The sequence below is a fragment of the Diadema antillarum genome, unplaced genomic scaffold (assembly GCF_040938485.1).
Source record: "Diadema antillarum isolate AM-2024a unplaced genomic scaffold, OU_Dant_1.0 seq00001803_RagTag, whole genome shotgun sequence".
In the NCBI taxonomy this organism is placed as follows: Eukaryota; Metazoa; Echinodermata; class Echinoidea; order Diadematoida; family Diadematidae; genus Diadema; species Diadema antillarum.
Genome location: NW_027272479.1, coordinates 50,380 through 76,763, shown reverse-complemented (window position 1 = coordinate 76,763; position 26,384 = coordinate 50,380). Strand labels below are relative to the sequence as shown.

At 36.6% G+C, this 26,384-nt stretch overlaps 1 protein-coding gene across 1 annotated transcript in view; it reads left to right on the top strand.

Annotated features, from left to right (window-relative positions):
• LOC139712416 (WD repeat-containing protein 89-like) overlaps positions 1 to 24,099 on the top strand; it is a 79,986-nt gene extending 55,887 nt beyond the window's left edge. Inside the window, exons 4-6 of the mRNA XM_071624237.1 lie at positions 9,610 to 9,694; positions 18,057 to 18,106; positions 23,852 to 24,099. Of these exons, the coding sequence (XP_071480338.1) occupies positions 9,610 to 9,694; positions 18,057 to 18,106; positions 23,852 to 23,958 (242 nt within the window). The 3' untranslated portion in view covers positions 23,959 to 24,099. The remainder of the gene's footprint in view (positions 1 to 9,609; positions 9,695 to 18,056; positions 18,107 to 23,851) is intronic.
• Positions 24,100 to 26,384: the final 2,285 nt, after the last annotated feature.

Genomic DNA, 26,384 nt, shown 5'->3' with positions numbered 1-26,384 from the left:
CCTTCCTAGGAATGAGCAGAGAGCCTTTGTAATTAGAGGGCGATTAAAGACACGCAGGCTGCCGACATACGATCTGTGCGAGCCTAGCATGTTGTGCCCGACGTTTGCCGCATTAATGTAACCAGAGAGGAGTTCTCAAGACAAGCTCGTATTATGTGCCATTCCATTTAAAAGCCTCCCATTCCTGGTACCGACTGAACAGCAGTAGATGCCAGTGGTATATCAGAGTAGATGTCTTTAAAGGGTTAAGTCATTTTCATTTCTCCATCTTCCCCCCCCCCCCCCATTGCGATATATACATCTCTAACTTATTCAGGAGTTGCTTAGAGAGATGCATGGCAAGCTATGCAGGACTTATTAGAGCATTAAATTAGAGGCGTATCATTTGACTGGGACTTCCATCCACCTACCATGCATTGTTCATTGCTCTCGTAAATTACGCCCTTAATTACCTGCCAGTAAACTGTGCCTTCTTAAATGGAAAAAGACAAAATGAGGAGAAGTAGTGTTTAGTATGAAATTGATTGCGATGAAATATGAGTTGAAAAGCATATGTATTAATTTAACGTAGGCCTCCATTCATTTGTTCTTTTTTTAGTTTCCACTTAAAATTGCGTAGCTAGAAGGTAAATCAAGAACAAAAGGAAATGGGTAAGAAATGGGGATTAGATGACATAAATAGAGACCAAGCCAGAGAGATCGAGGGCAAGAGAGGGAAGGAGCACAAAGAAGAAAGAGGAATGGGAGATAGAGAGATATTAAGAGAAATATAGTATAGACCAAGAGAAACAAAATAAGCTGTAATATCACTTTGTAGGAGATGTATATAGGCTAAAGAAAAATAACCTGACCTAAATCATTTTACTTGTGGATACACCCACTTCAATTTCATCCAGTATCAAGTTTAACTAGAACCGGAATTTGTCAACACTGACAAATTAGGTGATTCGATTTTTTTTTTAATCACTGATTCGAGTCCTGATAGTGTAAAGTCTCAGCTACAACATGTTAAAATCTGAGAGAAATTCACCGAAGCATAAGTAAGATAGTGCTCGATAAAGAGAGTCATGTCAATTTTCACATCTAGAAAAATTCCCTCCCATAGAGATAACACGTCATAACGAAGATAGAAAAAGAAGTACATATGACCTTTGACCCCACTTTGCACAAACAAGATGGCATCTGAGCAAAATGTGGTCATTTTATGAAATGATCCCTGTAACATGGTCTTTACGTGTGCAAAATATGGGAAAGATAGGACATGTATTAATCAAGATACAGGATGAAACATCTATGACCTTTGACCCTAATTTACATACCCAAGATGGCGTCTGATCAAGTAGTTGTTATTTTGTAAAATAATGTTCGTGACATGAACTAAGCATATGCAAAATATGGTGGTGATAGGGTATGTTTTTCTTGAGTTATTGCACAGAAAGTTGCAGAAAGACAGAAATATTTCAATACATCGAAGATAAGCTTTAATTTCAACCAAGTTTTTAGACATGATTCTGACAACGTATGAAAAAACGAAGGGCACACTTACGATAGCCCTACGTCTCAGCTACAACATATTTAAATCTTAGAGAAATTCACCGAAGCATAAGTGAGTTAGTGCTCGATAAAGATAGTCATGTCAATTTTCATTTCCAGAAAAACTGCACTCCCATTAAGATAACACGTAAACTGGTCAAATTTGACAAGATTACTTTCAATCCAATATTATGAGGTGATGCCGTCATCTAATCAAAATATTGTTATCATATTAATGAAAGAGCATTTAATAAGCTACAACATACTGAAATGTGGGTGAAAATTAGCAAAGGATAAGTGAGATACGCTCGAGTGAACTTGTAATTTGATGATGTCATTTTGAAAATTTACTCTTTTTATTTTATTAAGAAATTTGATATCTTTTAATCATTTTTCCAGCATCGCCAACCCATGAAATAATATGTACAACTCATCAGCTTTCAGAATATGTAAAGAAAATGGAGGGTCATTGTCCATCCTGACGAGTAAAATCGGATTTAAAATTGGCAGTTTTTTGGCATTGTTGCACTGTATATCGCCATTGACGCGCGCGCGGAATTTCAACTTTGACGGGCCCGTATGACGTCATATTGAGTCGGATTGACTTGAAACTTGGTAGACATATTCCCTGACATTTCAGGCAGGCGATAAGTTTGTAAAAACGGGAAATTTCCATTGCATATGAGCTGTGCATGCGTATATGCGCGCGCGCGTACGCGTCCGTAAAATTTTTTCAATTTTCCAAAAAATGCTCCAAATGGTCTGAAACGTGTGCAAAAAAAATTTGAGCTCGATTTGAGCATACAAATATTTCAACGCGCGCGTACGCGCACATTTTAAGAGAAAATATGAATTTTGATTATATGAGTAGAATGCGCTTGACTTGAAATATATGTGACGTAAATTTCATTGAAAAATTCCATTCCATTAATGAGATATGATTGAGAATGTGTTTTCATATAATGACGTCATAGTGACGTCACGGTCGACTGATCACTTTGATTTTAGTTCGATTGCCGTCTTTGGGAGACGATACATATATGGTATAAGTTTGAAATTGATAGGAAGAGGACTTTCTGAGCTAATCGATGCACAACTTTTGGGGAGAAATAAGAAGAAAAAGAAGAAGAAGAAGAAAGAATCCGTACAAAAACAGAAGGTGATCTGAGAGGATACTCGGATCACCTAATTACAATTATTGTTTGTAATGAAATTTTCTAAAACATAGGAAACTGCTTCAAGAAATAGTATTCACATCAGCATACTCCAACTCATTTATTATTAATCATTTTGTGTGTATGAATTTTCAGTGAGAGGGCAAAACTAACAAAAATCTTCCAAAAAGATGAATTCAACCACTTAGTGTTGCTTCACTGTCTATGGTACACATGTTGTTTAGTTTCCCATTGCAGTCTTTTCTCTCTTTTTTGAGATGGCTCTTGTTTTTAGAGTATGAGTATGATTGTCTTTTTGGGGTTTGTGTGGCAAATTGGATCTTACTGAAATTGGAGCTAATTAAAGAGGCAAGTGGTGCAAGGTGTGTGAGGCAAACTAGAGAGATTGTATCAATATGAATTATTTCTTTATTTACCTTTTCTCACCTCAGAGTTGACATATGATGCTGTATGTAGATTTGGATGTCTTTACCAGGAATTTCACTTATGTAAGACCAGCCAATGATTGTAAAAAATGAAAAAAAAAAAAACCTTTTAACATGCTGACAGAGGAAAATGCGATCCTTTTGAATGCAACATACATCCTCCTGCTTCCTGCTCCTCTCAAGAGTGAAAAATTTGAGCTTTTGAACAGAAGAGTTAAGGGCTTTTATTTTATTCAGGAAAAAAAATGACCACACACTGCTGAGTATTGTAAGTTTTACAGAGTAATGTGGGCCACCATAAGGATGTTGGTGATTCACTGCTTTTAAGTTTTAGTTTAATTGAATGAAGCTCATTTTTAGGTTTTCCCATTTTTTTTTTTTTTTTTTTGCTTTTTAATATCAGCAGCATCTTTGGTTTTGTTTGTCCCTGGTTTTTGTCCAATTTTCTCTACTCTTTGACCGTATCATTAGATACAAGCAGTCATGGAGAGTTAACTCCATAAGTGGTAGAAGTGAGAAAATGGATTATGTAGGTTAATAGTGTAAGACAGAGAGAGAGAGAGTTAGTGAGGGAGTACGAGAGTAATAGAGATAGACTAAAGATGGTAAGAGATGCATAGCTAGAGAGCAAAGGGATGGCAGAGGTGAGGAGGAGGAGGCCAAAAATGAACAGAAGAGACACTAAGAGAAGGAGAGAGAAAATATATATTTGAAGAGTTTGATTACAAGACAAGTTATTTGAGATATTTTGGGAAAAAATGCTAAAAAGCAAAGAAAATGATCAGAAAATATGAGATATTTTTTGCCATAACTTCCTGAATATTCCTTGTTATATAGCAAGTGAGGTATTACTGAAAAGGCTATGTCTTCTTCTGTCTGATGAGGGACTTACTTTAAAATGTTTAAGAATATCACTTGACCCATTTTGTGATCACACTGTATCAGAAAGAAATGTGGGTTAATGGATGTATAAGAGAAGAAGGGAAGGAGAAGGAAAATGAGACAGTTACTGCAGTTAAAGAGAGAACGAGAAAGATAAAGCATATTACAGGCTCCTGAAGAACTAAAGCATGAACAGTTAGGAGGGAAAATGAGAGATAGAGAGGGAGAGAAAAAGAAAGAAAGAGGGGGAGTGGGTGGGAGTGGATGGCACTAGCTAATGAGCACAATATAATGATAAGACATTTTATGTTGACACCCAATCTAACCTTTCCCACTAATAGAGCTTTCATGTCTTGCGCTCATTTCATTTATGAGACTTGTCTTCTGGATGGCACTGTGCCGCTAAATTTTCATCATGGAGTATTAGAAAGCGGGTAGACCAATTACAGCGTAAGCCTAATTGCCATCCTTGAAATTGTCAAAATATGTGACCCGCTACAACAAAATGATCCTAAAGTCGGGCGAGGTCAATTATTTGAAAATTGCATGGCATAATTTCCTAATCTTTCTGCTTTAAATTGATACATAACACATCTTATAAAAATAATCGGCTGCGGAGATATCGATGTTTAAAAGAGAGCATGTCGAGACGTCTGAGAAATCACTGTTTCGAGAAAAGCACACTAAACGTTTTCCTTGCGATGCAATCACGATCAAGGGACACGGAAGTCAGTTTTCACCTCCGGACAATAGAAGGCAAGCCCTAGCAACTCCCGAAATGCTCATTCAAGCACAGCGTTGGCGTTCTCCTCACCGACCAATCAGTGACCAGGATGCCAGGAGAAGCGGCTGGGCATAGCGCACCACGCCTGCACGCACCAGTCGACTAGGCAGTGTGTGAGCTTCACGCTTCGGTTAGCGGCAAGCAGCAAACTGACCAATGAGATCACTCTGGTCGTTGTTAGGGGCGGAGCCTATCTGTGGCGCTCAATCCAAATTTTGGAACCAGTTTCTGCTTCGTCGAAACGCCAAAAAACATGGCCCAGAAAAACGCTAGTTTTTGGTCTTTCCTTTCACCCACTTTGCTTCAAAATTTCGACAGATGATAGAAGATATGTCAGACTACAATAATATGTCAAAATCTGAAAATCGTAATTTTTGACCAATTTTGACGCTCTGACTTCAAACTCGATTTTCACGGCTTCGACCGTGCGCGACTTTAGGACCCTTTTGTTGTAGCGGGTCACATATGTTCAAGTTGTAAAAGAAAATATATATAATGTGCATATAATGATGTTCAAGTAATGATAATAATTATCATAAAATCTAAGTTGATGTTAGTAATGATCCCAATAAAACATTGAGAGTGAAAATAATATAATGATAATACTAGTAATGATGATGATAATGATGATGATATTGTTAGTATAGGAATTATAACAGTGATAATAATCATCATGATAACAACTACAGTCCAACCTCTTTTATCCCGCCATATCGGGACCAGCACCCATCCGGATATGCGATTGGTCGGATATGGGAGAAGAAACAGTGTTTATGTACATATGAGTACAAGTAAGCTTCCAACCCAGTGATAGCTGCGTGGTGTACATCACAACAGTTATGTACTTTGTGCTCACCTTAGAATCTAAAATTGAATCTTTAAAATCTTAGCCATGAAATTGAAAAATTTTACTATAATAATCAAAACATGTTTCTGTAGGGAATATAGGTAAATTTCCTTGAGTTTTGTAGGAGTTTAAACTGTGTTTGAACTCACTTTTTTTTTCTTCACTGCTTGGAGGCGTCCAGATAATAGAGAAGTCTGGATAAGAGAGGACCGAATACTCAGAGGTCGGACTGTAGAAGTACTCTGGAGAGCACAAACATCCTTCATGGCCGTGGGCCACTAATACCATAGAACTATAATGATGATGAGGATCACTTACCCAAAGCTAATCATCTACTCCTTTTTACCTTAGCAAACCTGTCCTGACAATGTCATACTTTTTGAGTGATAGTTCTAACAGACAAACAAAACAAAAACAGTGCCTTAAAAACAAAAACAAAACATATCCCTTTGGCAGACTTTAGAGTGATAATGATTAAAATCATTACCACTCTGCAAGCAACTGATGCAAATGACATGAGGAGAAATTTTAGATTAGAGACATGAAAGCTTGTCAAGGTCTCACAATTTACTAATTGCTGGTTTTCCAGGAATATTATTTGTGGCAGAAAGCTTCTGCACCTGCTTTTGAAATCTCTTCTATATTTGAAGGAGAGTATAATCAAATTTTGTTTGGTAATAAGCATGAAATGTCATGATGGGGAAGTGTAGTGTCTTTCTACAGAAGTTTTGGAGAAAAAAAAGAGACCCAACCATGTTTCTATTTACGTGGTTAGGCACTTCAGAGAACAAGGCATTAGTCCGTGTGCTTTTGATAGTACATATGTTTTGCCATTTCCTTTTGAATTTTGTTTTTATATGCAACCGGTAAAACAGTTGTAAATGTTTGTTGTAGAAACTGCCTAGCTTTCAAGAATGATATGGTGTCTTTTGCCTTCTTCGGTATCAGCAAGTCAGCAGTAATGAAGCAGAATGTTATTTTGCCAAAGAGCACTCATGAGGTTAGATTTGATTTGACAAGGAGGAATATGGGCAGTGCATAGTTATCTGTTGGTGCTTCTTCCAATCATTCACCTCCATTTTTGAGAGGGTACAACATTTTAGCCTTGAAGTGTAATATGATAAAGATATCATCCAGAGCATTACGGGATGTTTGCAGAGATTCTTAGCTCGTTTTGCTGGTTAAAGTTCACTCTTACGCCCTTCTGCCAGCCTCACAATGATTCATTTGCTGTGGCTAGGACACATAAGTGTTCATAACCCTTGAAAGATATCTATAAAGTAATAGTTTGGAAGGCGACGTTGTGGCGGCAGAGGTGGGTTTCCTCGCTATGGCCAATTTCAAAAGCGTGGAGCCAACTAAAACCCCAAATGGCAAATTCTATAGTTTATGACACAAATCAGAAGAAAACTTGTTAAAGTATGTTGCCAAATTGTTTTTGAAAATATGTTGCAGAATTGTTCAGGAGAACTCCTTTTTCACAAGAGAAAGAGAAAATAGCATTAGTTGATGAAGTTAGAGCATATGGATAATAGAGAAATGCACTTATCCGAGACTGACTCCTCAGCTAAGCATAACAAAATGATCCAATTATTACACTCACTCTAATAAAAGATTCCATAGAAGATAAAATACTCTCCTGATGACTGCCAATTTTGGAAGTAGAGTTACTTTACTCATTGTGCCGTATGCAGGCCTCTATTAAGCTCCAGTATTCATCGAAAGTACTCACCGATTTATGCGTACAATAGATAAGAACATGAATTTGCCAGAGCAAAATGTCCTTGAAGCCACTTAGAATGTAGAGCAGAAATGTTTGTCTGTTCGACTGAAAATATGCTATACACATATTCACTCTAGAGGGCTTCTTGTTGAAGCACTCATGGTGAAGCAAATTGTAATGAAGCTTCTTTAAAAAGCAGTTGTAAGAATAATCTGAATTTCACTCTACTGTAATGATAGCCGGTACATGCAGTGTCTACTACCATCTAGAATACCAAGCAGTTGAGTCCCTTTAAGGGCTGTGCAAGACATTCTGATATCTGATCAGGTATACTGTACCTCAGAATTGGCAAAATGAACAGGAAAACGTGTATGTGTAAAGGACATTAAAGTAATCTTTCACTCATTGTGAAGTTTGCAAGCTACATCTAATCATTGTTTCTTAATTCTGGTATCTTGTCTAAAGTCAAGACTTTTCCCTGGGTGATCTTCATACATTTTCAGCAAGCATTTAGATTTACTTTCTTTTTTAATATGCGCTTTACCTTTCTTCCTTATTGAGTTGATGTTGGAAAAGAATATTTTGATGAATATCACTCTTTCTGTGAAAAGATTAACTGTTACACATGATATCATACAACATGTTAAAACAGATTAGCACTCAGTGGTAATGTGTGGGTGGTTTGTATGATGATATCGAGTAATTTTGTGATTGGTCATGTTCATTACTTTCAAGGTAAATAGATTACATGAAATATTATTTCTAGCTGAAGCTATTCCTGGTAGAAGGACTCATTGAATGCATCCTGTTGCATTATTGAAGAGTTTTCACATACAATGTATTATATATTTTCCCTGAAACAGTACCAATATCAAATGTGTGAAACAATTAATCCATTGAGTTCATTATCTTATGGTGAAACATATAATATGACACCACACAGTGGGTGGGTGTCATTGTACATGTATTAGCATCAGTATGAAAATGCTTATTCTCAGTATCAGTGACTGGGATTTAGTGCAGTGAACTTTCTTTTCATTGTGAATTCATAAGGTAATTGATGGAGAGTGTATGGATGTGGTATATTGCACCATAGTCGGCCATGGACAAATCAACGATATATTTGGACAAAGTTTATGAGGAAAAATATGACTCTGGCTTTATTACAAAGACATAATTACAGTTAATGACTGTGTACAGTCTACAATTTGTGAGGATTTCATTTTCACAGTATTTGCAAGTCTCGCAACATTTGCAAATTAGTCACATGGCACAATATTGCCTCATAAAACACAGTGGACTTGTCATTGTGTGTTGCCCTGTGCAAATTTAACCTCTAAGGAAATTGCCACGCAATTTTTGATTTGTCCAATATTTTTCCAATGAAAGATATGCCTTACACAGAACATGCAGCTAATTACCTCGTATACCTTTGACAGTATTCTTAATCCTTGAAGTGGCAAAAAATGAAGCAGAAAAGATAACACTCACTATATTCAGCCAAAGTGTGCAATTTGAAATTCTATGTACAGATTTGATAGAAGGAAAGGCAGATGATAAATAGCTAACATGAAGAAGGTATCTGTACAGAAGCACTATCAAATGGGTAAGCATATGCACAGAAACATTTGTGTATGAGAACACATTTGCAATTTGCTTGTAAGAAAGGGTTCGAAAAGGGAAAGCCATCACAAATTGATATTTTGCTGTGTCTGGTATTTGCAGAAAATACAGCAGTTGTGGTGACTGGTTCATGAAGTGGAGGAATTAATATCGAGAATAGAAGATAACTGACAAGGTTGGAAAGTTTAAGACTTTACATCCAGGAATGACAATGGTGCAGGGTAGTGAAAGCATGGATGTCAGGTAGTGCAAATGTGTCATTCCAAAACCAGTGACATATGAAAATTTTGCACCAAATTGTGTGATGTTTAGCAGAACTTTTTGTTGATTAGCCATTGTAATGGAACTATTGTGATACCCTAAGGCAATGATATAGCCTCAAGTATTTTCTTTCCCAAGCTGCAAGTCAGGAAAAAGGAGAGAGTGTTGTTATGGAATTCTTAGTAACCTCATTCAATCTTTTGTCCATACATCACCCTTCATCTAGTAAGATCTATGTTTCATTTCAAATGCATTGTCAATGCATATATGTGTCAATGAGTGATAAACATGACATGTATATTTATGTGTATGTAAATATTCTTTTATCTGTTGGCATCTCCTTCTTTCTGGCACAGGTCACAGTGGTCCATTGTCAGGTGTAAAGTTTGCTCACAGGAATCCATTCACAGTCTTCTCCTCCTCCAAAGATGGAACAGTCAGGTGAGTTGGCGGCAGAACAAAAGAAAGATAGATAATATATTATGCATTCAGTGAGGATAGAGTGTGATAAATAAAGATGAGTCATTTTCGTAGAACTGCATGAGGGCGGGAGTATGATAATGTCAGCCTGGCGTGTCGGCGGGCGTTGCTGATCAAAACCTGTCAGATCCTGACTGGCTGATTTCTTTAAATCTGTGTGCGGTTTATGCGTGGGTTTGTAGATGGTTTGCATTTTAATTGGGTGGCTTTACATAGATCCATTGTCACTGATGGGCTTGTACATGTACATCACCCACCACAAGTATTTTTTTCTCGGCAATTTCCTGGAAGTGTTCCCTAAGTGTCTTTTACCCTTTCTGTTCTTGTTTATGCATGAAATTTGTGCTTCTTAAAATGCTTTGATTTTGTTTATAATTGACTTACCTTCCACACTTTTTTTTGTGGACAGTGCCTTTTGCCATAGATTATGAATTTAATTTGCAAGTGTTTTGAATGGATTGGGTGCTTTGTCAATTTTCATTCAACACGCTTTCAACTTTTCAAAAAGGATATCATAACATGGCTGTCACACACATGTATCTTTTTGAGACCTTAAAGCAACCCAACTGAAACCTCACCCAGACCCAGAATAGCATATGCAGTAAAATTCAGAGTTGCCAATTTAGTAATCTACAAGATGATTGTTTGTTTTGTTTGTTTGTTTTTGTCTGCTTGTTTTGCAGCAGTAGCCACGGTCCCCTATGACTTTTTAAGTCAATTGCATATAATGTAAACACACGTGCATGCATTTATATGATGAGTACTAGTATTTTATTCCATGTGTTGGTTCCAGCACACAAATAATGATAGGAAAAGATCAGTAATCCGTAAATGCCTAACAAATTTTAACGGTTCCACCAAATTTTCAACATGTCATGCATCTTCTTGTTTGTCACCTTGAAGAAGATGTGTGATGGATTGTAAGTTTGATACAACCATGAGAATGCATTTGACATTAATTACTGGTATGCATCCATGACCTCTTTCTTTCCATGTATATATTAATGAATGTATGCTTGGAGGGATATTACATATATATATGTATGTATGTATATATATATATATATATATATATATATATATATATATATATATATATATATATATATGTATACATATATACATATATGTATACTGACACATCGATATACCTGATTTCTAAAATACATACAAATATGTAGTTTATTCAATAATCCTAGATTTGTAACCATTGTGTTAAAAGTATGGGAAAATATAAATTTGGCAAAGACGTTTCTTGTCACACACAAAAAATATGAATTTGCTGAAGCTGCTATCAAAACCATTTCATCCTGATAAGGCATGACGTCTAAGCCGTACCTCTCAACAGATGATTCAAATTTCTTCTTCTTCTTCTTCTTATAAAGCAATCAATTTACTAACTTATAAAACAGTGAGTACAAACATATTTTTCACATTTCCCTGCTTGATGACTCCTGACAAATGAGGCAAATCTTTGACATTTATAATGCAGTCCGTTCAGTGTGACCTATCTCCAATTATATTTGTATATGTGACTTGCCTTCCAAATTGCTTTAGGCATGTTTCAATCCCTTATCCAGGCTAAAACCTATGAAACTGTTGATGTATATGCTCATTTATCCTTATTAAGAGGAGATTCTTGAATTTTCTGGGTTTGATTAAAGATAATTGAAATGATGGATATTCCAGCTTTATTCTAAATTCAGTGGTCATCTTTTGATAATATTTACTTCCACCGATCACAGATCCATAGTAATGAGTGAGAATTGTGACAAGCTAACAATATTGATTGAGGGTAGTCACTGCCCCATAATACGTGACAGTAATTGGTTTTCTGTCTGGACGGTACTGCATGATTATGTGCATGCTGCTAATGGAAAATATGGATTTTTTTCCTTGTTTTCAATCTGGCGGTAAATATTAGTACCTTTGAAGACTAATGGGGTTATAAGTCCCATTTGTAAGAAAGTGTATATGTGACACATGTAGCAAAAAGCTGGTAAAATAAATTATTGCATAAAATGTTTCAATTTGCTGTTTGATTGTGCAGCAAAAAGGTGGCCTGTAATGCTCAAAGGGAAATTCCATCCTGATATTATGTTACATTGTATGAAAACCAAAAAAATCAGAGAAGAAGAATAGTGAAAATATGGGGGGCAATCAGACACACGAAATACTTTGCGAATTAATAGAATTTAGAAAGTAAGAAAAATTGGCAACTCTGTGTGATCTAGATGTTGAGCAATTGTCATTCATTTTATACACAAAATTGCACTCATTTTGTTTTTGCTTACACGTTTTGGCACAGACAGGACGTATCTGCTGAGGAGGACAACGCAAAAATATACTGCTCTTATATTATATTCCAAGAACAAATCTGAAAAAAAAATCTCTGTGAGAAAAATGACTTTTGTGTACAAATGAAATGGAGAGCTGCCTCACACAGATTTGCCAATTTGTCCTGCTGTCAAAGCTTTAACAGTTCATAAATTCGTGTGACCCACTTTTCTGGCTTTTCTGTTTTCATGCAAAGCAACATAATATCTAGATGGAATTCCCCTTTAAGAGGTGCACATGGTTGCCATAGAGACAACCATGTCATCCCAAACAAGGTGTGTTTGATATGATTTTTTCGATCACGTTGCACATTACATGTGCCTTCTCATGATTGAAAAGATTCCTTCAGCAGATTTGCGATTGCCTCTCTGGAATGTCAAACATATCCGGCGAGGTTATTACATCGATTTTGGAGGTTGGTTATGAAACTTGTCCACATGCCTTGCCAAAAAAAAACTAACACGAACACACACACATTCTCTCCCTTTCATCTCTCTCTCTCATTCTCTGTTTAACCTCACATTGATTGTTTTTACGTAATGAGGAATCCAAATATAGGTCCAGACACAATGGGTTGTGAGGGACATTCAATCAAATTCGTCCCATTAGTGTCCCATGCGTGACAGGTACTCCATCTTATGCTTTCACATTACAATTGTGTGTTAATTGTTCATGATTGGTCATTTGACCAGTCCTTTTCACTGTTGTCATTCTTTTTTCTAAGTACTCAAATTGATGGGAGCATTGCATATTGGCAAGCCAGTGTGCTGGTCATTATCAAATATGACAAATTTGTAGGGCTGACATGGTTCAGAAACCCTTCTTCGGCGCATTGTTGTTATTTTTTTCTCACAGTCTGCAATTATTTAGAAACCTCATTAGAGGTAAACAATGACTAAGAGTCTGTGATATCTTACAAAAGGAACACCGGAAATATGCCTTTTGGGCTTGTAAAGGCATATGTGAAGAATAAAATGAAAAAAGTGAACCGACATCCTTCCCTCAACATTATTTCTGGCATTAAAGGAACTTTATGAGTACACACAAAAATAATAATGGTTGAAAGCTTGTTACAAATTTCTGCAGCAGAAAAATGTAAAGCATGCCCTTACAGTGTACATGACCAGTAAATGCAAAGCATCATTTAAGGAAACATTAACATACATGTAGTAATATAATCCAACACATTATAACCCATGATGGGTGATTGAGAGTGAATAAGGGATCAGGTTTTTAGGTCAATAAATGTAAATACTGCATTTTTTAGAGGAATACTAAAAATCTGCCCATACATGGCCAATAGAATCATCGCTTAAGTAGAGAGAGAAAGAAAATGTACCCCTCTCTTGATTGTCATATAGGTAGAATGTAAATACATTTTATTCTAGCCAAAAAATACCAAATAAAAGCTGTATATATCTTGTCATATATCTCAGGCAGAAGTTCATATCTACCTCAGATTATTGTTAACATATATCTCTTTATCAATGGGGCCTATATCTTTTCTACAGTTGTTTGTTTGTTGTTGTTTTTTAACTAGCTCTTAATGTATGCCCTTTGTTTGGAAATGCCAGGTTGTTGTTGAGGTTGTTTTTTGAGTATGTTTTCAGACTGAAAATGATAGTCCAAAAAAAAAAAGAGAAAAATGCTGGGAAAGAGTAAAAAGAAAAAAAAAGCTGGATCAGCGGATAAATTGCAATATCTACAGTATATACAGAATGTATTAGAGAGACAGAGAGAGAGAGAGAGAGAGAGAGATTGGGAGAGAGATTGGGAGATATAAAAGTGGATTAGAGAGAGGGAGAGAGAGGAAATGAAAAGAGATGAAAGAAAAGTCTATATATGTGTACAGTATATTTTATATGTGTGTGTGTGAGAGAGAGAAAAGTATAGAGAGATAGATGATAGGTTTCAATGTCTACAGTGTAAGCATGTACTGCACCTGACAGGTGTTCATATACATATCTAGGCCTCTGAGCCTCTATCAGCAAATCTGAATCTCTTGGGGTAGTATAAGGAGCCCTAGTTACACACAGCTATCAAAATTCTATGTACTGACATCAGACAAAAAGGCGTGGATTATCTCACCTCCAAGGTACCAATATTTCATACAGTTGCTCATTTTCCTGTAGGAGGAATTTCCAGGTTAGAAGAGAATAAAGTGAGAATTTATTAAAACTTAGAAAAAACATCATTGAATAAAGTCCCTGAAATATATAAATCGATTAGCGATTATCCAATTTCTGTTTTTGCTGTAAAACTGTGGAATCATCTCCAAACAAATTTAAGGCTTGGTAATAAACTTCACAGTTTCATGAATCTCCATAAAAGTCCTCTGTTTAAGTTAATACCAGAGGATGGTATATTTTTTAACCTTGCCTGTATACTTCACATGTATACATTAAAAAAACAACAACGAAAGGTTTATGTTATGTTTGTATGTGTATAATTGCCATGTTCCAGCTCCATACAACTGCTGATGAAAAGGGACCCCATTAATACTTGTGATGTGTGATGCAATGTAAATTGCTTTATTCAACTTTGTGATTATCATGTTTTGAATCAATCATCAGCAAAAAAAAAAAAAAAAAAAAAAAACCTGATTGAAATGCTTGGTGTCAGAATGAAGTGGGAAAATGTTTAAGTATTCCTTCTATTATTTCATTTCTTAATGATTTTTTGTCTTTTGTTTATTGATTTGAGGGGGAAAATGGAGTCGTGACTAGAATGAAATGTGTCTGAATGTCACATGTTTGAAGACAAAAACAGGTGAACACAGTTTCCCTAGATGCAGAGATAGCATGAAAAACTGGTCTTGATATTTGGTCTGATTTCAGTACAGCATTCCATTCAATTCAATTCAACTTTCTTTTCTTTTTCTGGAAATTTGATTTATTTACATGCATACATAGAAGACGATGGTACATATATGGTATGGAATGTATGCAGATACATTACACAGACCTATGAGATACATAGAAATACAAGGAATATACAATACAATATCAATAATTGCTTACGTCATATCTTCCAATCCAGAAATAGGAATGAATGTAGGGACAGATTTGGAATCTTGACTCTCAAGCCAATATGGGCGAATCAGATTTCATAGAAATCATTCCTATTAGTCATCCAGATTTGTCTTTGTAAGGGAAGAAGATGGGTAGAGTACCTCCATAATGGATGCATTAGACGATGATTAACCCTCTTCGTGCCACATTATATTACCGTACCTGCTCATAGGTTTGTTTGTGACATTCATGCACATTTTACTCATTGGTGTAGAAAGGGTTAAAGATCTTTTTGGCAGGGAAGAATTAATGGAGTGCATGGAGCTCAGTCTGTGTATGTGCTGTTAGTGATTCAGCATTAACCTGTTGAAGACTAATCCTGGGTATACTTTGGCAGGTATCCATAGGAAACAGTCCTGAGTATACTCGGGCAGTTGTCCGTGTAGGAAATGTGTGTTAAATCAAAATCAGCTCGTTCTCAACGGGTTAATGGTAATCTTCAAGTATGTTGGTTAAATCTCAAATCATTTTGTCATTTCCAAGTTCATTTCTTCCTTCTCCTCTTTGTTTTGTTTTTTGTTGGGGGGGGGGGGGTAAAGGGGCAGCTGTTTTGTCTCATGGCACTAGGATCAGATCGATTTTCTTTTGCTGTTAGATATAGCAAAAATGCTTTAACCCAGATTTGTCATGACAATTATTCCTTGGCAGCTGTGTCTCATTTGATAGGCAGGGTTTTCAAATACAGTATGTGTATAGTGAAGGCATGCATGGGAATTTAGCTTTGTATCACTTTTGTAAGAAAGGACAAATACCGCAGGAGATTTTTTCCCATTGGGAGCTGTCATTTATAAATTGGTCTTCTACCAAGCGTAGGGGGAAAAACATTGAATCACAGAATTTGGGAACATGAGATATGTGTATTCAGGGCTTAAATGCTGTCTGTTTGTTGTTAGGGTTAAACTAAGGTTGTATTCTTCCAAATGACCTCATTTTTTCCCCCATTGCCTTTATGAAATGCATTCAGTCTTCATGTACGTTTTAACTTTAAATGGCACGCTGAACTGACATCATTGAATACTATTGTGGAATGTCGACGATGTAGGTGATGGTGATGTAAGATTGTAAAGAGCCAATTGAGGTGCTTTCGAACACTTCACAATACAAGACTGTCGTCCTTTATTCAGTGAGACAGAAATAGGTTTCAAGTGTGTCTAACCAGCAGCTTGTTTGGTGGAGGAAGAATTCATAGTGTCCGTTTAAAAAGATAAAATAATAGAAATCCCAAGACTGTGATCTGATGTTTTTATATGGGAGTTTTGCAGGGTTTTTTATGCCTCCGCCACGAAGTGGTGCCGGAGGCATTATGTTTTCGGGTTGTCCGTCCGTCCGTCCGTCCGTCCGTCCGTCCTTCCGTCCGTCCGTCCGTCCGTCCGTCCGTCTTTCCGTCCGTCCGTCCTTCCGTCCGTAATGAATTTTGTGGACAGCGTACCTAAAAACCCTTTTGAGGTATCCTAATGAAACTTGGCATGTGTGTGTATTAGGGGGTGAAGTTGTGCCTATCAACTTTTGGGTGCACATGCTCAAGGTCAAAGGTCAAAAAGTCAAGGTCAAATACATAAAATTTCACTATTTCCACCATATCTATGCAATGCCTGAAGATATTTTCTTGAAACTTAGTGTATACATGTATTACCCAATTAAAATTCTCTGGTGAAAGTTTGGGGTCATGAGGTCAAAGGTCAAAGGTCAAAAGGTCAAGTAAAAAATATTAAAACTTCACTTTTTTCTCCGTATCTTGGAAATTGTTCTAGGTATCTTCATGGAACATAGTATATATACATGTGCTGACTGGCAGTGATTATCTAGAGAATTTAGGGTTTGTGGGTCAAAGGTCAGGGGTCAAAGGTCAAGGGCAACACTTCAAAATTTTACTATTTCCCTCATTTATGCAATGCCAGCAGGATTATCATTTTTTTTTTTACACTTGGTGTATGCATGTATAACATAATAGAGATTCTCTGGATGCTTTCTTTTTTCTTCTTTTTTTTTTGTTTGCCTCAAAGGTCAAAAGGTCAAAGATCAAGGGAAAGTGCTGAACTAACTTTTTCCTCCATATCTCAGAAGTGGCTCAAGTTATCTTGAAACTTACTACATATTTATGCATGTTGTGCCTGACAGTGATTATCCTATGAATTTTAGGGTCAAAGGCCAGATGAAAATGGTAACAATGAACTTTTCAATACAGAAATTGCACTTTTTCTCCATACCATGAAAATTACTCAATGCATAAACTTATGAATGGGTCAAAGTCAAGTTAAAGTCCTTAAATCCCCAAATACATGCTCTCCTATTCATCCAATTAAACCTAGGTCAAGGAAGATGAACATTCAACACATTTGTGACAACTTGTCATTTTAATATTTTGCCAATTTTGTGAAAATGTAATCACACATTGTCTACATGTACTATAGACCTATTGGGAGAATCATGCATTATGGCGGAGGCATACCAGTCGCCTTAGCGACATTTCTAGTTGTTTGTTTGTTTTGTTTTGCTTTTTTAATATCACTCAAGAATTTATATGAATGGAAGATCTTTAATGCTATATCTCTGGTAATGACAGTAGATGGCGTTAACGAATGGAAAATTTTTCAAAGATACTCCTGGGCCCTGTTTCATAAAGCTGTTCGTAAAGTTACGAACGACTTACGAGCGACTGGTGATCAGTTCTGTTGTGCTATACTTATCAGAATTTCCATAATTCAGCACAAGAACTGATCTCCAGTCGCTCATAAGTTGTTCGTAACTTTACGAGCAGCTTTATGAAACACCCCCCTGGACATTATCATGATTGTGAAGGTTGTTTCTATTTCTGTTGTGTTTGACATAATGTTTCACTTGTGTGTTCTTTCTCAGGTGTTTATACATTTCTTTAACATTGTAGTATGCATTCTTCTTTATTTATTTCTTTTCAGATGTTGGGATACCAGAATGAAAAGAAACAAAGCTCCACAAGTCTTCACAGGTATGCTGATAATCACAGTTTGTTCAGACTTTTTGTGATGATATAATTTGTATTTTTCTGTGTGTTTCTTGAACCCATTCCATGATTCAGTTTGCCTTCAGTTTAAATTTTGACAAAAATTGGCTACTCTGAGGATACTGTGTTGTTGCTATCAAGTCCTTTGTTGCATTGTCTAAGAAAAGAAAAGTGAAATAAGTGCTTTTACTCAAAGCATAGATAAAAGCAAGTAAGGTATGTAAGATAGATGAAAGGTAATTTGAAGTGAACTCGGGAATCAAAACTAAGCAAGCACCAAAGCCAAAAGTTTGCATGACCTTTGATTAAGAATGTCAGGTCATTGACTAAAGGAGGTGTAAGGTGAGACAAACTTTAGAGTTGTTTGTTGAGAATGTTTCTTTGTGTGTACATTTCACGAAATGGATTCATGAGCTTGGTAAAAGTATCAGTTCAGGTTCACATGTAGCTGCCCTAACTTAAAGTTACATTCTATAGATAGCTAATTTTGATGGTAATGGTGCCCCAAGGGTTTCTAACTTTAAGTTAGGGATGGTGTGAACAGAACCCTCAGTTAGGTAACTTAAGTTAGAGCAGTGCTTCTTCTAACATGAGGAAATCTTTTGACTAGGACATACACTGAATGATAAAGGCACTGTGAAGCATCAAAGTTACCAGAGCCCATGTAAATATAGTTAATAACTAACAACAATATGTTTGAATCATGTGAGAGCCAGACTACTTCTCATAAATAAATGTCTGTGTGCAGATGTGTTGTAAGCATGAAATGGGGGTCAGTGGGGGTCGCTGGTAGGTAACCACACTTCTATTGTCAATTAATGATGAGCATTGTGTGAATGTAACTTATAACAAGGAGCTTGTTTACCCAACATCAGTGATGGTGTGACTGTGTAAACATCTCTATTTTTGGCTGAAGTATCTATATATGGCGCAATTGTATCAATTTCATTGTGGATTTGACAGATGGCAAAATCAATAAGCAGCTATATTTATGCTGTGACAATGGGCACATTGTTATAACAATCTACATGTTGCACCTGTTTTGCTATTTCATTGTGTCACACCTTGTTGCACCTGTTGTATCACTGGTGTCACAGTGCCAGGTGTTTAGAAAAAGGACAAAATATCAAGACACCTGGATTAAACAATGGACAGGCAGAACAGTCAAGATTTTAGCTTTCATACAAACAAATGAAGAGTAGATTGATAGCGCCAAACAAGATGCTCTTCAGTTTATCACTGAACAAGTAGCACCTAGAAAACATTCATGTGTAAAGAAATTTTATATGAAGCAGTCATTTGTTTGAAGATTAATGGCTTTACAGTAACCATCTGTTCTATGTTTCTCAAAGTCTAAAGCAATTTTGCATCTATAGGTAAAGTCTTTATAGATCTCATTTTCTCCTCTTCTCCACTCTTAGCTCTAAGAAGGCAAGTTTGTTCGTTTGTTTGTTTCATTTCCACCTGAGAAGATATGCCTGGATAGCCCTTATTCAGCTGCTATAGCTGGTCTTCCATGGGGTCATGTTGGAGGTTGGGTGGGACCACTTCACTGGGTTAAACACCCTGCAAGTAGTAAGATCTTGTCCTCTCGTCTTCTCAGGACGGAAAGTGAAAAGGCGTGATGTCACTTTTTGACTTCTGCACTTTTCAGTCCAAGAAGGCAAGAAGGAGACAAGATCTGAGATTCTGGCCTTCTTGGACTTGAAAAGTAATGCAAAGATGAGAAGGCAAGGAATTACAATCTTTTCTTCTTTATGACACTTGTGTGCTTCCATACTCTCTCTCCCACGTTAGCTGGCCTACATGCAATTTCCTTGCTGAGTCCTGAGAGTTGTTTGTGGGCTGGTCCATTAAAGGTGATGAATCCTAGGCCATAAATATTGCCAAAGTCTTGTTTATATTTCTAAATGTAGCCAGGGAGGATACAGAAGATGGAAAAAAAGAACAGAATGTGGCAAAGAGAGGGGAGGGGGAGACAGTTTGATGGGATAGTAGAGCAAAAATAAAGAAGAAGAAGAAACATGTGAGCCACGCAGCTGAGATTTGACAGACTGCATAAACAGATGGTTAAACAATGCAAGCTGCTGCGTGTGTAGTCGGTGACGATGATTTGAAAGAAGTGGCCTGATGTAGGCATTTACGAGCCAGTGGATTGCTTCCAAATAAAACTGTGTATTCCATAAAAAATGGTGTGTATAGGATCCTTTGCCTGCTTTGAATGTCCAGCTAGTGTTTATTCTTTCCAAAGAAGGAAAAGAATATTTAAGAGAAAGTGCTGTTTGATATTATTCACATGTTTACCACATAACCTTTCCATACCTTTAATTTGTTATAAATAAGTGAACTATAACTGTCTCATTACAACGAACCTTTTCTATCTGTGGGCCAAGTCACGTAGACATTACGTGCAGTACATGCACCTGTTGGACTTGTTTTCAATATAGCTGAAGAATGTGATCTTTGTACAAAATTCAACAAGCATGAAATTAACACTCAGCAACAGCTGACTTGCAAGAAGCCATTACATCCTAAAATTAAGTGATAAAATATCAAGATATGAAGCCCATATTTAACTATCATTAATGTTCTTATCATATATACTGATTTATTGTTTATTCCTTATCCCTTTGTCAGATCACCACTGTAGGGGTAATTGCCAAATGACCATGCTTTTAAAACGCATTTACTTATGAGGAATTTAAACTGTAAAAGTGGAAATTTTCATAATGTGAAAATTGTTCATGCATTTCGCATGACACAAAATTAGCATTAAAACAAAAAACGCATGAGCTGTTGGCATGTTGTATGTAATGCTATTCCGTTCTTAAATTTTGCTGAAATAAAAAACATGAAAAATTTGTCTTTCTTGTGCACAAATTTACTCACACAAAAATGTCCACTTTTTAAGTAGTGGATATCTATTGCCTCTATGAGTAATAAGCATGTCTTGTAAGTGGTGGTTTAAAGAGAGGTTATCAGTTGGTGTAATAGAAATGATGTACAATCATGAATTTTTTGTTTTCTGTCTTTTAAAGTAGTATGCATCTATCGCCTCATATGAGAAATAAGTACTTCTTGTAAGTGGTGGCTTGATAAGATGGTATCAGTAGGTGTAATATAGATGATGTACAGCCATGGAATTTTTGTTTTCTATCTTGGAGACTGAAGATTTTCTGTTCAATGCATCATGCAGATGTCAAAATGATAAGCTACTCATACATCATGGTTGCTTATTTCATAAGAGATCACCGCATTTGATCCTCAGTCATGAATTAACAAAACCTCAAAATGATACGACTTCACTGAAGGCAACAGAAGAAACCTTCATTGAACGTGGAAGTTGTGTTTTTATCATCGCATTTCTGTACAAGTAAGCAGATCGATCTGGCGCACTTTTCTGAATGCATTATTTTGACACTGGTATCACACTCAGAAGTCATTTTTGCTGTCATTAGATATGCTCATGGCTTTCCTAAGAGAGCAACCAACTCCCTTCCTTCTATATTTACAATGTAACAACAAAGAGTTGTACTTCCTGTTTAACTTCCGCAAGTGAAAGTTATTTGTAATTGCTGCTGCCTGCTGACATCGATCGTTATTGATTCTGTTCCTCATTGTCAAAACATCAGTAGAATACTTCAGATTTTCATTCAGTTGGGGATTTGAGATGTGATATTGAAGAGAAAAAACTTAGATTGAAAAGAAGTGAGACAAGAAAATAAAAGAGAGAAAAAGTGAGGAGAGAGAGAGAGAGAGTAGAAAACAGAAAAGTTGAGAAAGGAATCCTGGAAGGAGTTATACAGGAGACGAAGTGCGGATTTCTCCAAAGGATGGCGTTGCCCTGCCGATATCTCATCAGAGTGTTGGCTGTGGAGGCCCCTTGACAATAATATTTGCAGCCTAATCTGGCTACGCGCCATTTGCCAACAAGACTGATAGGCCCACAATGGCTGCGGTGGCAACTTTTTGCACAATCCCCCGCCACGAGATCAACTCCGGAGCGAAAGGAGAAGAGAGAGAGAGAGGGAGAGAGGAGAGAGGATGCTGGGCCTGCCAATAAGGGATATGGATGCTTCTTTCGGGTGGTCTGAGTCATTTGCAATTCCTTCACCTGCACTGGAGCTTTTGTGAATCTAAAATTGTTGAAACCTGTGCGTCAGAGTCCAATCCAAATCGCATTGTTAGTAGTTACCTGGGAGGACAAGATTTGACAAGCTCTCCGGTTGTTGATGAAAACTCTGACTTGAGGCTGCACATATCAGATTTTTGACAACACAGCAAAACTCTCTCAGTGCCTCAAACCAAGGAGCATGCTTAAACATTTCACTCCAAACCCTCGAGTTGAGAGGTATGAGCCTTAAGTTGCAAAGACATAAAGGGTGTATTTCAAAGAGGAAATGTCTCATTCTGCTCCTTCGACTGGCACGACAGATTTACATCAGTAGTCAACCTGTGCTGACAAAATCAGTACCTGATAAATGATGTCTGAAGTGCTTGTTAAATCTTTTACAGAAGATTTTAGGGCATGTATATGGTATATCTGAAAAAAAAAAAAAAAAACTAAAGGTGGTTTACAGTAAAATACTTTGCAGCTTGCGTGGAAGCTGGCTGAATATTAAATAAGTTTTCAAATGACTGTGAAGCAATATTATCTTGTGCAAAAGAGGACCTAGCTATTTATATGCATTGCAAGTCCAAGCAGTATATAGCAATGCTGCATGAAATTATGTGTCGGGATCAGCTAGGTAAATATCTTTATGATACAGTAATACAGTATGTATCAAATTCTAAACGGTCTTGTGCTTTGGATTTGTCATGTTTTCAATCTTGCAAGATATATATTTGATAATTTTCTAACAGGCAGAGTCTATGTTGGTGTAGATAGACGTTCATTCAGTTGGGCGAAATTCATTATCTTCCGTGAATGTTCTCTGCTTATGTTTCACATGTGTCATTTTTCTATGACAGGAAGTATTTATGTATTCTATGCAGCGAGTATTTGTGTCATCTGACATAAGTGAGGTGTGAACTCCCAAATGTTGGAGGAATATAAAGTGATCAATCAATAGTCAATTTACTTGGCATGCATAGATCTGAACTGTTAAACTTTTAAAGCCCGGAATAAGACTATCATTACAGTTTGGAAGTGTTGAAAATTGCGCCAGCAACCTGCGTCCTTGAGACTTCTATGAATTAACCATGGTTCGAATGTAGGTGATGGTCTATATGAGTCATACTACAGAGACCGGCCTGTAGTCTGATACCTGAATGTTTTATTCCTCTGTATGATTTAGATCAGAGAATCAACTTTGCATGGTGTTTAAGCCAAAATGGAAATTACAGGGGACAGATGATCCATTATTTTCTTCCTTTCAACGTTTTTCACAAATTAATGACTTTGAATTGAAGTGTCCGTCATTAGCCATCAAAATTTGAAGACAATGAGTGTGTCAATCTTTTTGCTACAACTGAGAGATATGAAATTATGAGGTGCTCCTCTACCAGCTTTGATAAGCAAAAGATACGGAATAACTGATTTTTTTTCTCTGTTTATCTTTAAATCAATCACAATTCAACAACATTGAACAATGTTATGATATCCACAAGACAATATCAGAAGCTGCTAGTGATGGAATACTTTTGTTGCTGTTCAGAACCATCAAGGATTACATTTTTCAATTTTTAATGTTACAATTTCTTCTTCCTTTTTTCCCCCTGTTTCCACAGGTTATGAGGGAAACTCATTCACAAGTTTTGACATAAACTGCAGTGACGACATCCTGAGTGCAGGGACGGAGGCAGTGGAAAATGATGCCTATCTCATGTTCTGGTAAGACATTCATATCATAATTTATTGTAATAACTTTATCAATAGCTACCTAAAAACCAACACAAACCACCTCTCTCATCTTCATTTCAGCAAGTGGTTTTATGACTCTACAATTGCCATCACTGCTACATCTACTTTATTGCAACTCCACTTTAATAGACTTCTTTTATCCCACGATGATAAAAATTTCACTTTTGATACCTGTGTTATTAATGTTGCTGCAGTGTTTATCACTTTTCATGTTATTAAACCATGTTTGCTTTTCTGCTATTACTATTAGTTCTTCTAGTACTACTGCTATTTGTATAACTTTTACCGCAGCTTCAATTAATACCATAACTAAAATTACTTCAAACTTATTTCACTACTAGTAATACTACTAATGATATTATATTCGCATTACTACCACTACTACTACTACTGCACTGCTACTGGCACTGCACAAACATGCTAGCCTCCAGTTTTGTTTTCAGGCCATCGTGAGGTTGTCTATAAACTGCAGGCTAATATCTTATGCTTAGCATGCGCAGTACTTATGGGTAAGCTGTCTGCTTCCTATTAGTGTACACACAAGATGTCAAAGCGTGTTTAGGTATGTCGATTTAATAAATGCTCCGATGTTCTGTATGCATAATGTCTTTGCATCAAGGATGACCTCTGTTTACACACCATACTCTTCTGTAAATATGGTTGACTCATCTTCAGCATTCTATAAGGGCTATCTCCTTGGCTTAAAACTCATTCAAACCTCAAAGTAGAGGTATTGATAACCCGTTATTTACATGTTTAGCTTATGGTTGCTGATGGCAGTGAAAGCCTTAATACAATGCCCTGAAAAAAAAAAAATGTATTGGAGGGAATGCTGATTTGGTGTCTATGTCGCATGTATACATTATCTAAATTGATGATGTTGTGGGTGTGATGTTGTTGTGCCTGAAAGAAGGCACTGTCAGCTAAACTTTTCTATGTGAAATATTTAATGGCTTGAATTAATGGGTAATAGAGGAAATTCACAGTGAATTATGTAGCTGGATAATGATCACATCCACTGTGCAATGTATACCTCCTTTTGAGTGGTGAATAGACCAGCTCATGGAGCTTTTGTCGTTAAGAAATTGCCCTTTTAAGACAAGCCATCGTCTTTCATCAGTATCATCAATACTTTCATTTTTGAATAGCACTTTGTCTTGTGTGAAAAGCCTTTAATTGATTACATCGATAATGATTGATAGGGGGAATTTGCCTGCCTGTGCTGACATTTAGTGAACAGAATACAAAGCTTCTTTGAGTGATGCAGAGAAAAGGAATAATGTTGCTGATGAGGTACCATCTAATGCAGTAATGTTTCATTCCATAAGCTAATTGCAGCTGTAATGTGTTTTTGAGGGGTTATTTTTGCCTTTGAATAGTGCAATGTGATGCAGAAAAGTGAGGCCTGGCCATAACAAAGTGAAAAAGTGCAAGAGAAGTGTATTGCAGGCCATTAGTGAAACGATCCTTCCAGGCATTGAGTAGTAATGGTGCATTCGCTTCCTGTTTTTGTAAGTCTGTGAATGCAGTGTTTCAAATTGTGCCACTTACTGCAGTCCTGATGTTTGTAGGGTTCTACTCTTCTAATAGACATCACACATAATGCAGTAAAATCCATTTTAACTTCAATTTACAACCCATTTGAGCTGCCTGAAATTGTTCACTCAATTGATGGAGGAGGATTTAGCAAAATTTTCAAGATAATTTGCACATAAACTTTGCTGCTACATTTTGTGGTGCATTTACCTCATTAGCACAGGGTGAATGCAATTTTAGAATAAAATTTTGATTTTCTTTCTCAATGAAAATCAAGAAAGTAATGTACCTGCATGGAGTTAGATTCATTCCATCATGAATAGTTATTTTGGCACCACAGTCAGAACCACAGTGCACTAATTCTCTCAAAATAGAAAGAAAGGACTAAAACAAATGAGCAATCCAGACATTGACTTGTTAAGGCTGTTGTTTTGTTTTGGGTTTTTTTTATCAACAAATTGTCACCTTTTAACCAACTTTCATCCATGACACAGGCAGACTCTCATGTTCTGTTCATGGCTTGTGATGTGCTTCCTTCCAGACTTGGTTGGCACACAAGTTTGCTATTGTAAGAGGTCTATTAAAGATGTATGGCACCGTGGTCGTCATGCCTACAAATATTCCTTAATGCATTTCTAAGACAAACAAACTAACTAACAACATGATCAGGAGAAAAGTGTAGGTGTATGTTTTGACTGATATTCATTCAAACACTGGCACATGCAGGATAGACTTTTTGTGTGGGGGATGGGGGCGTCTATATCCCAAAGAAGGCATCAGATGTAGATTACGTATTTCCCTGACTCTTAGTTGTCAAGTTTTAAATAGCTGTGCATGTTAGTCATTTCCATGATGGATTGCATA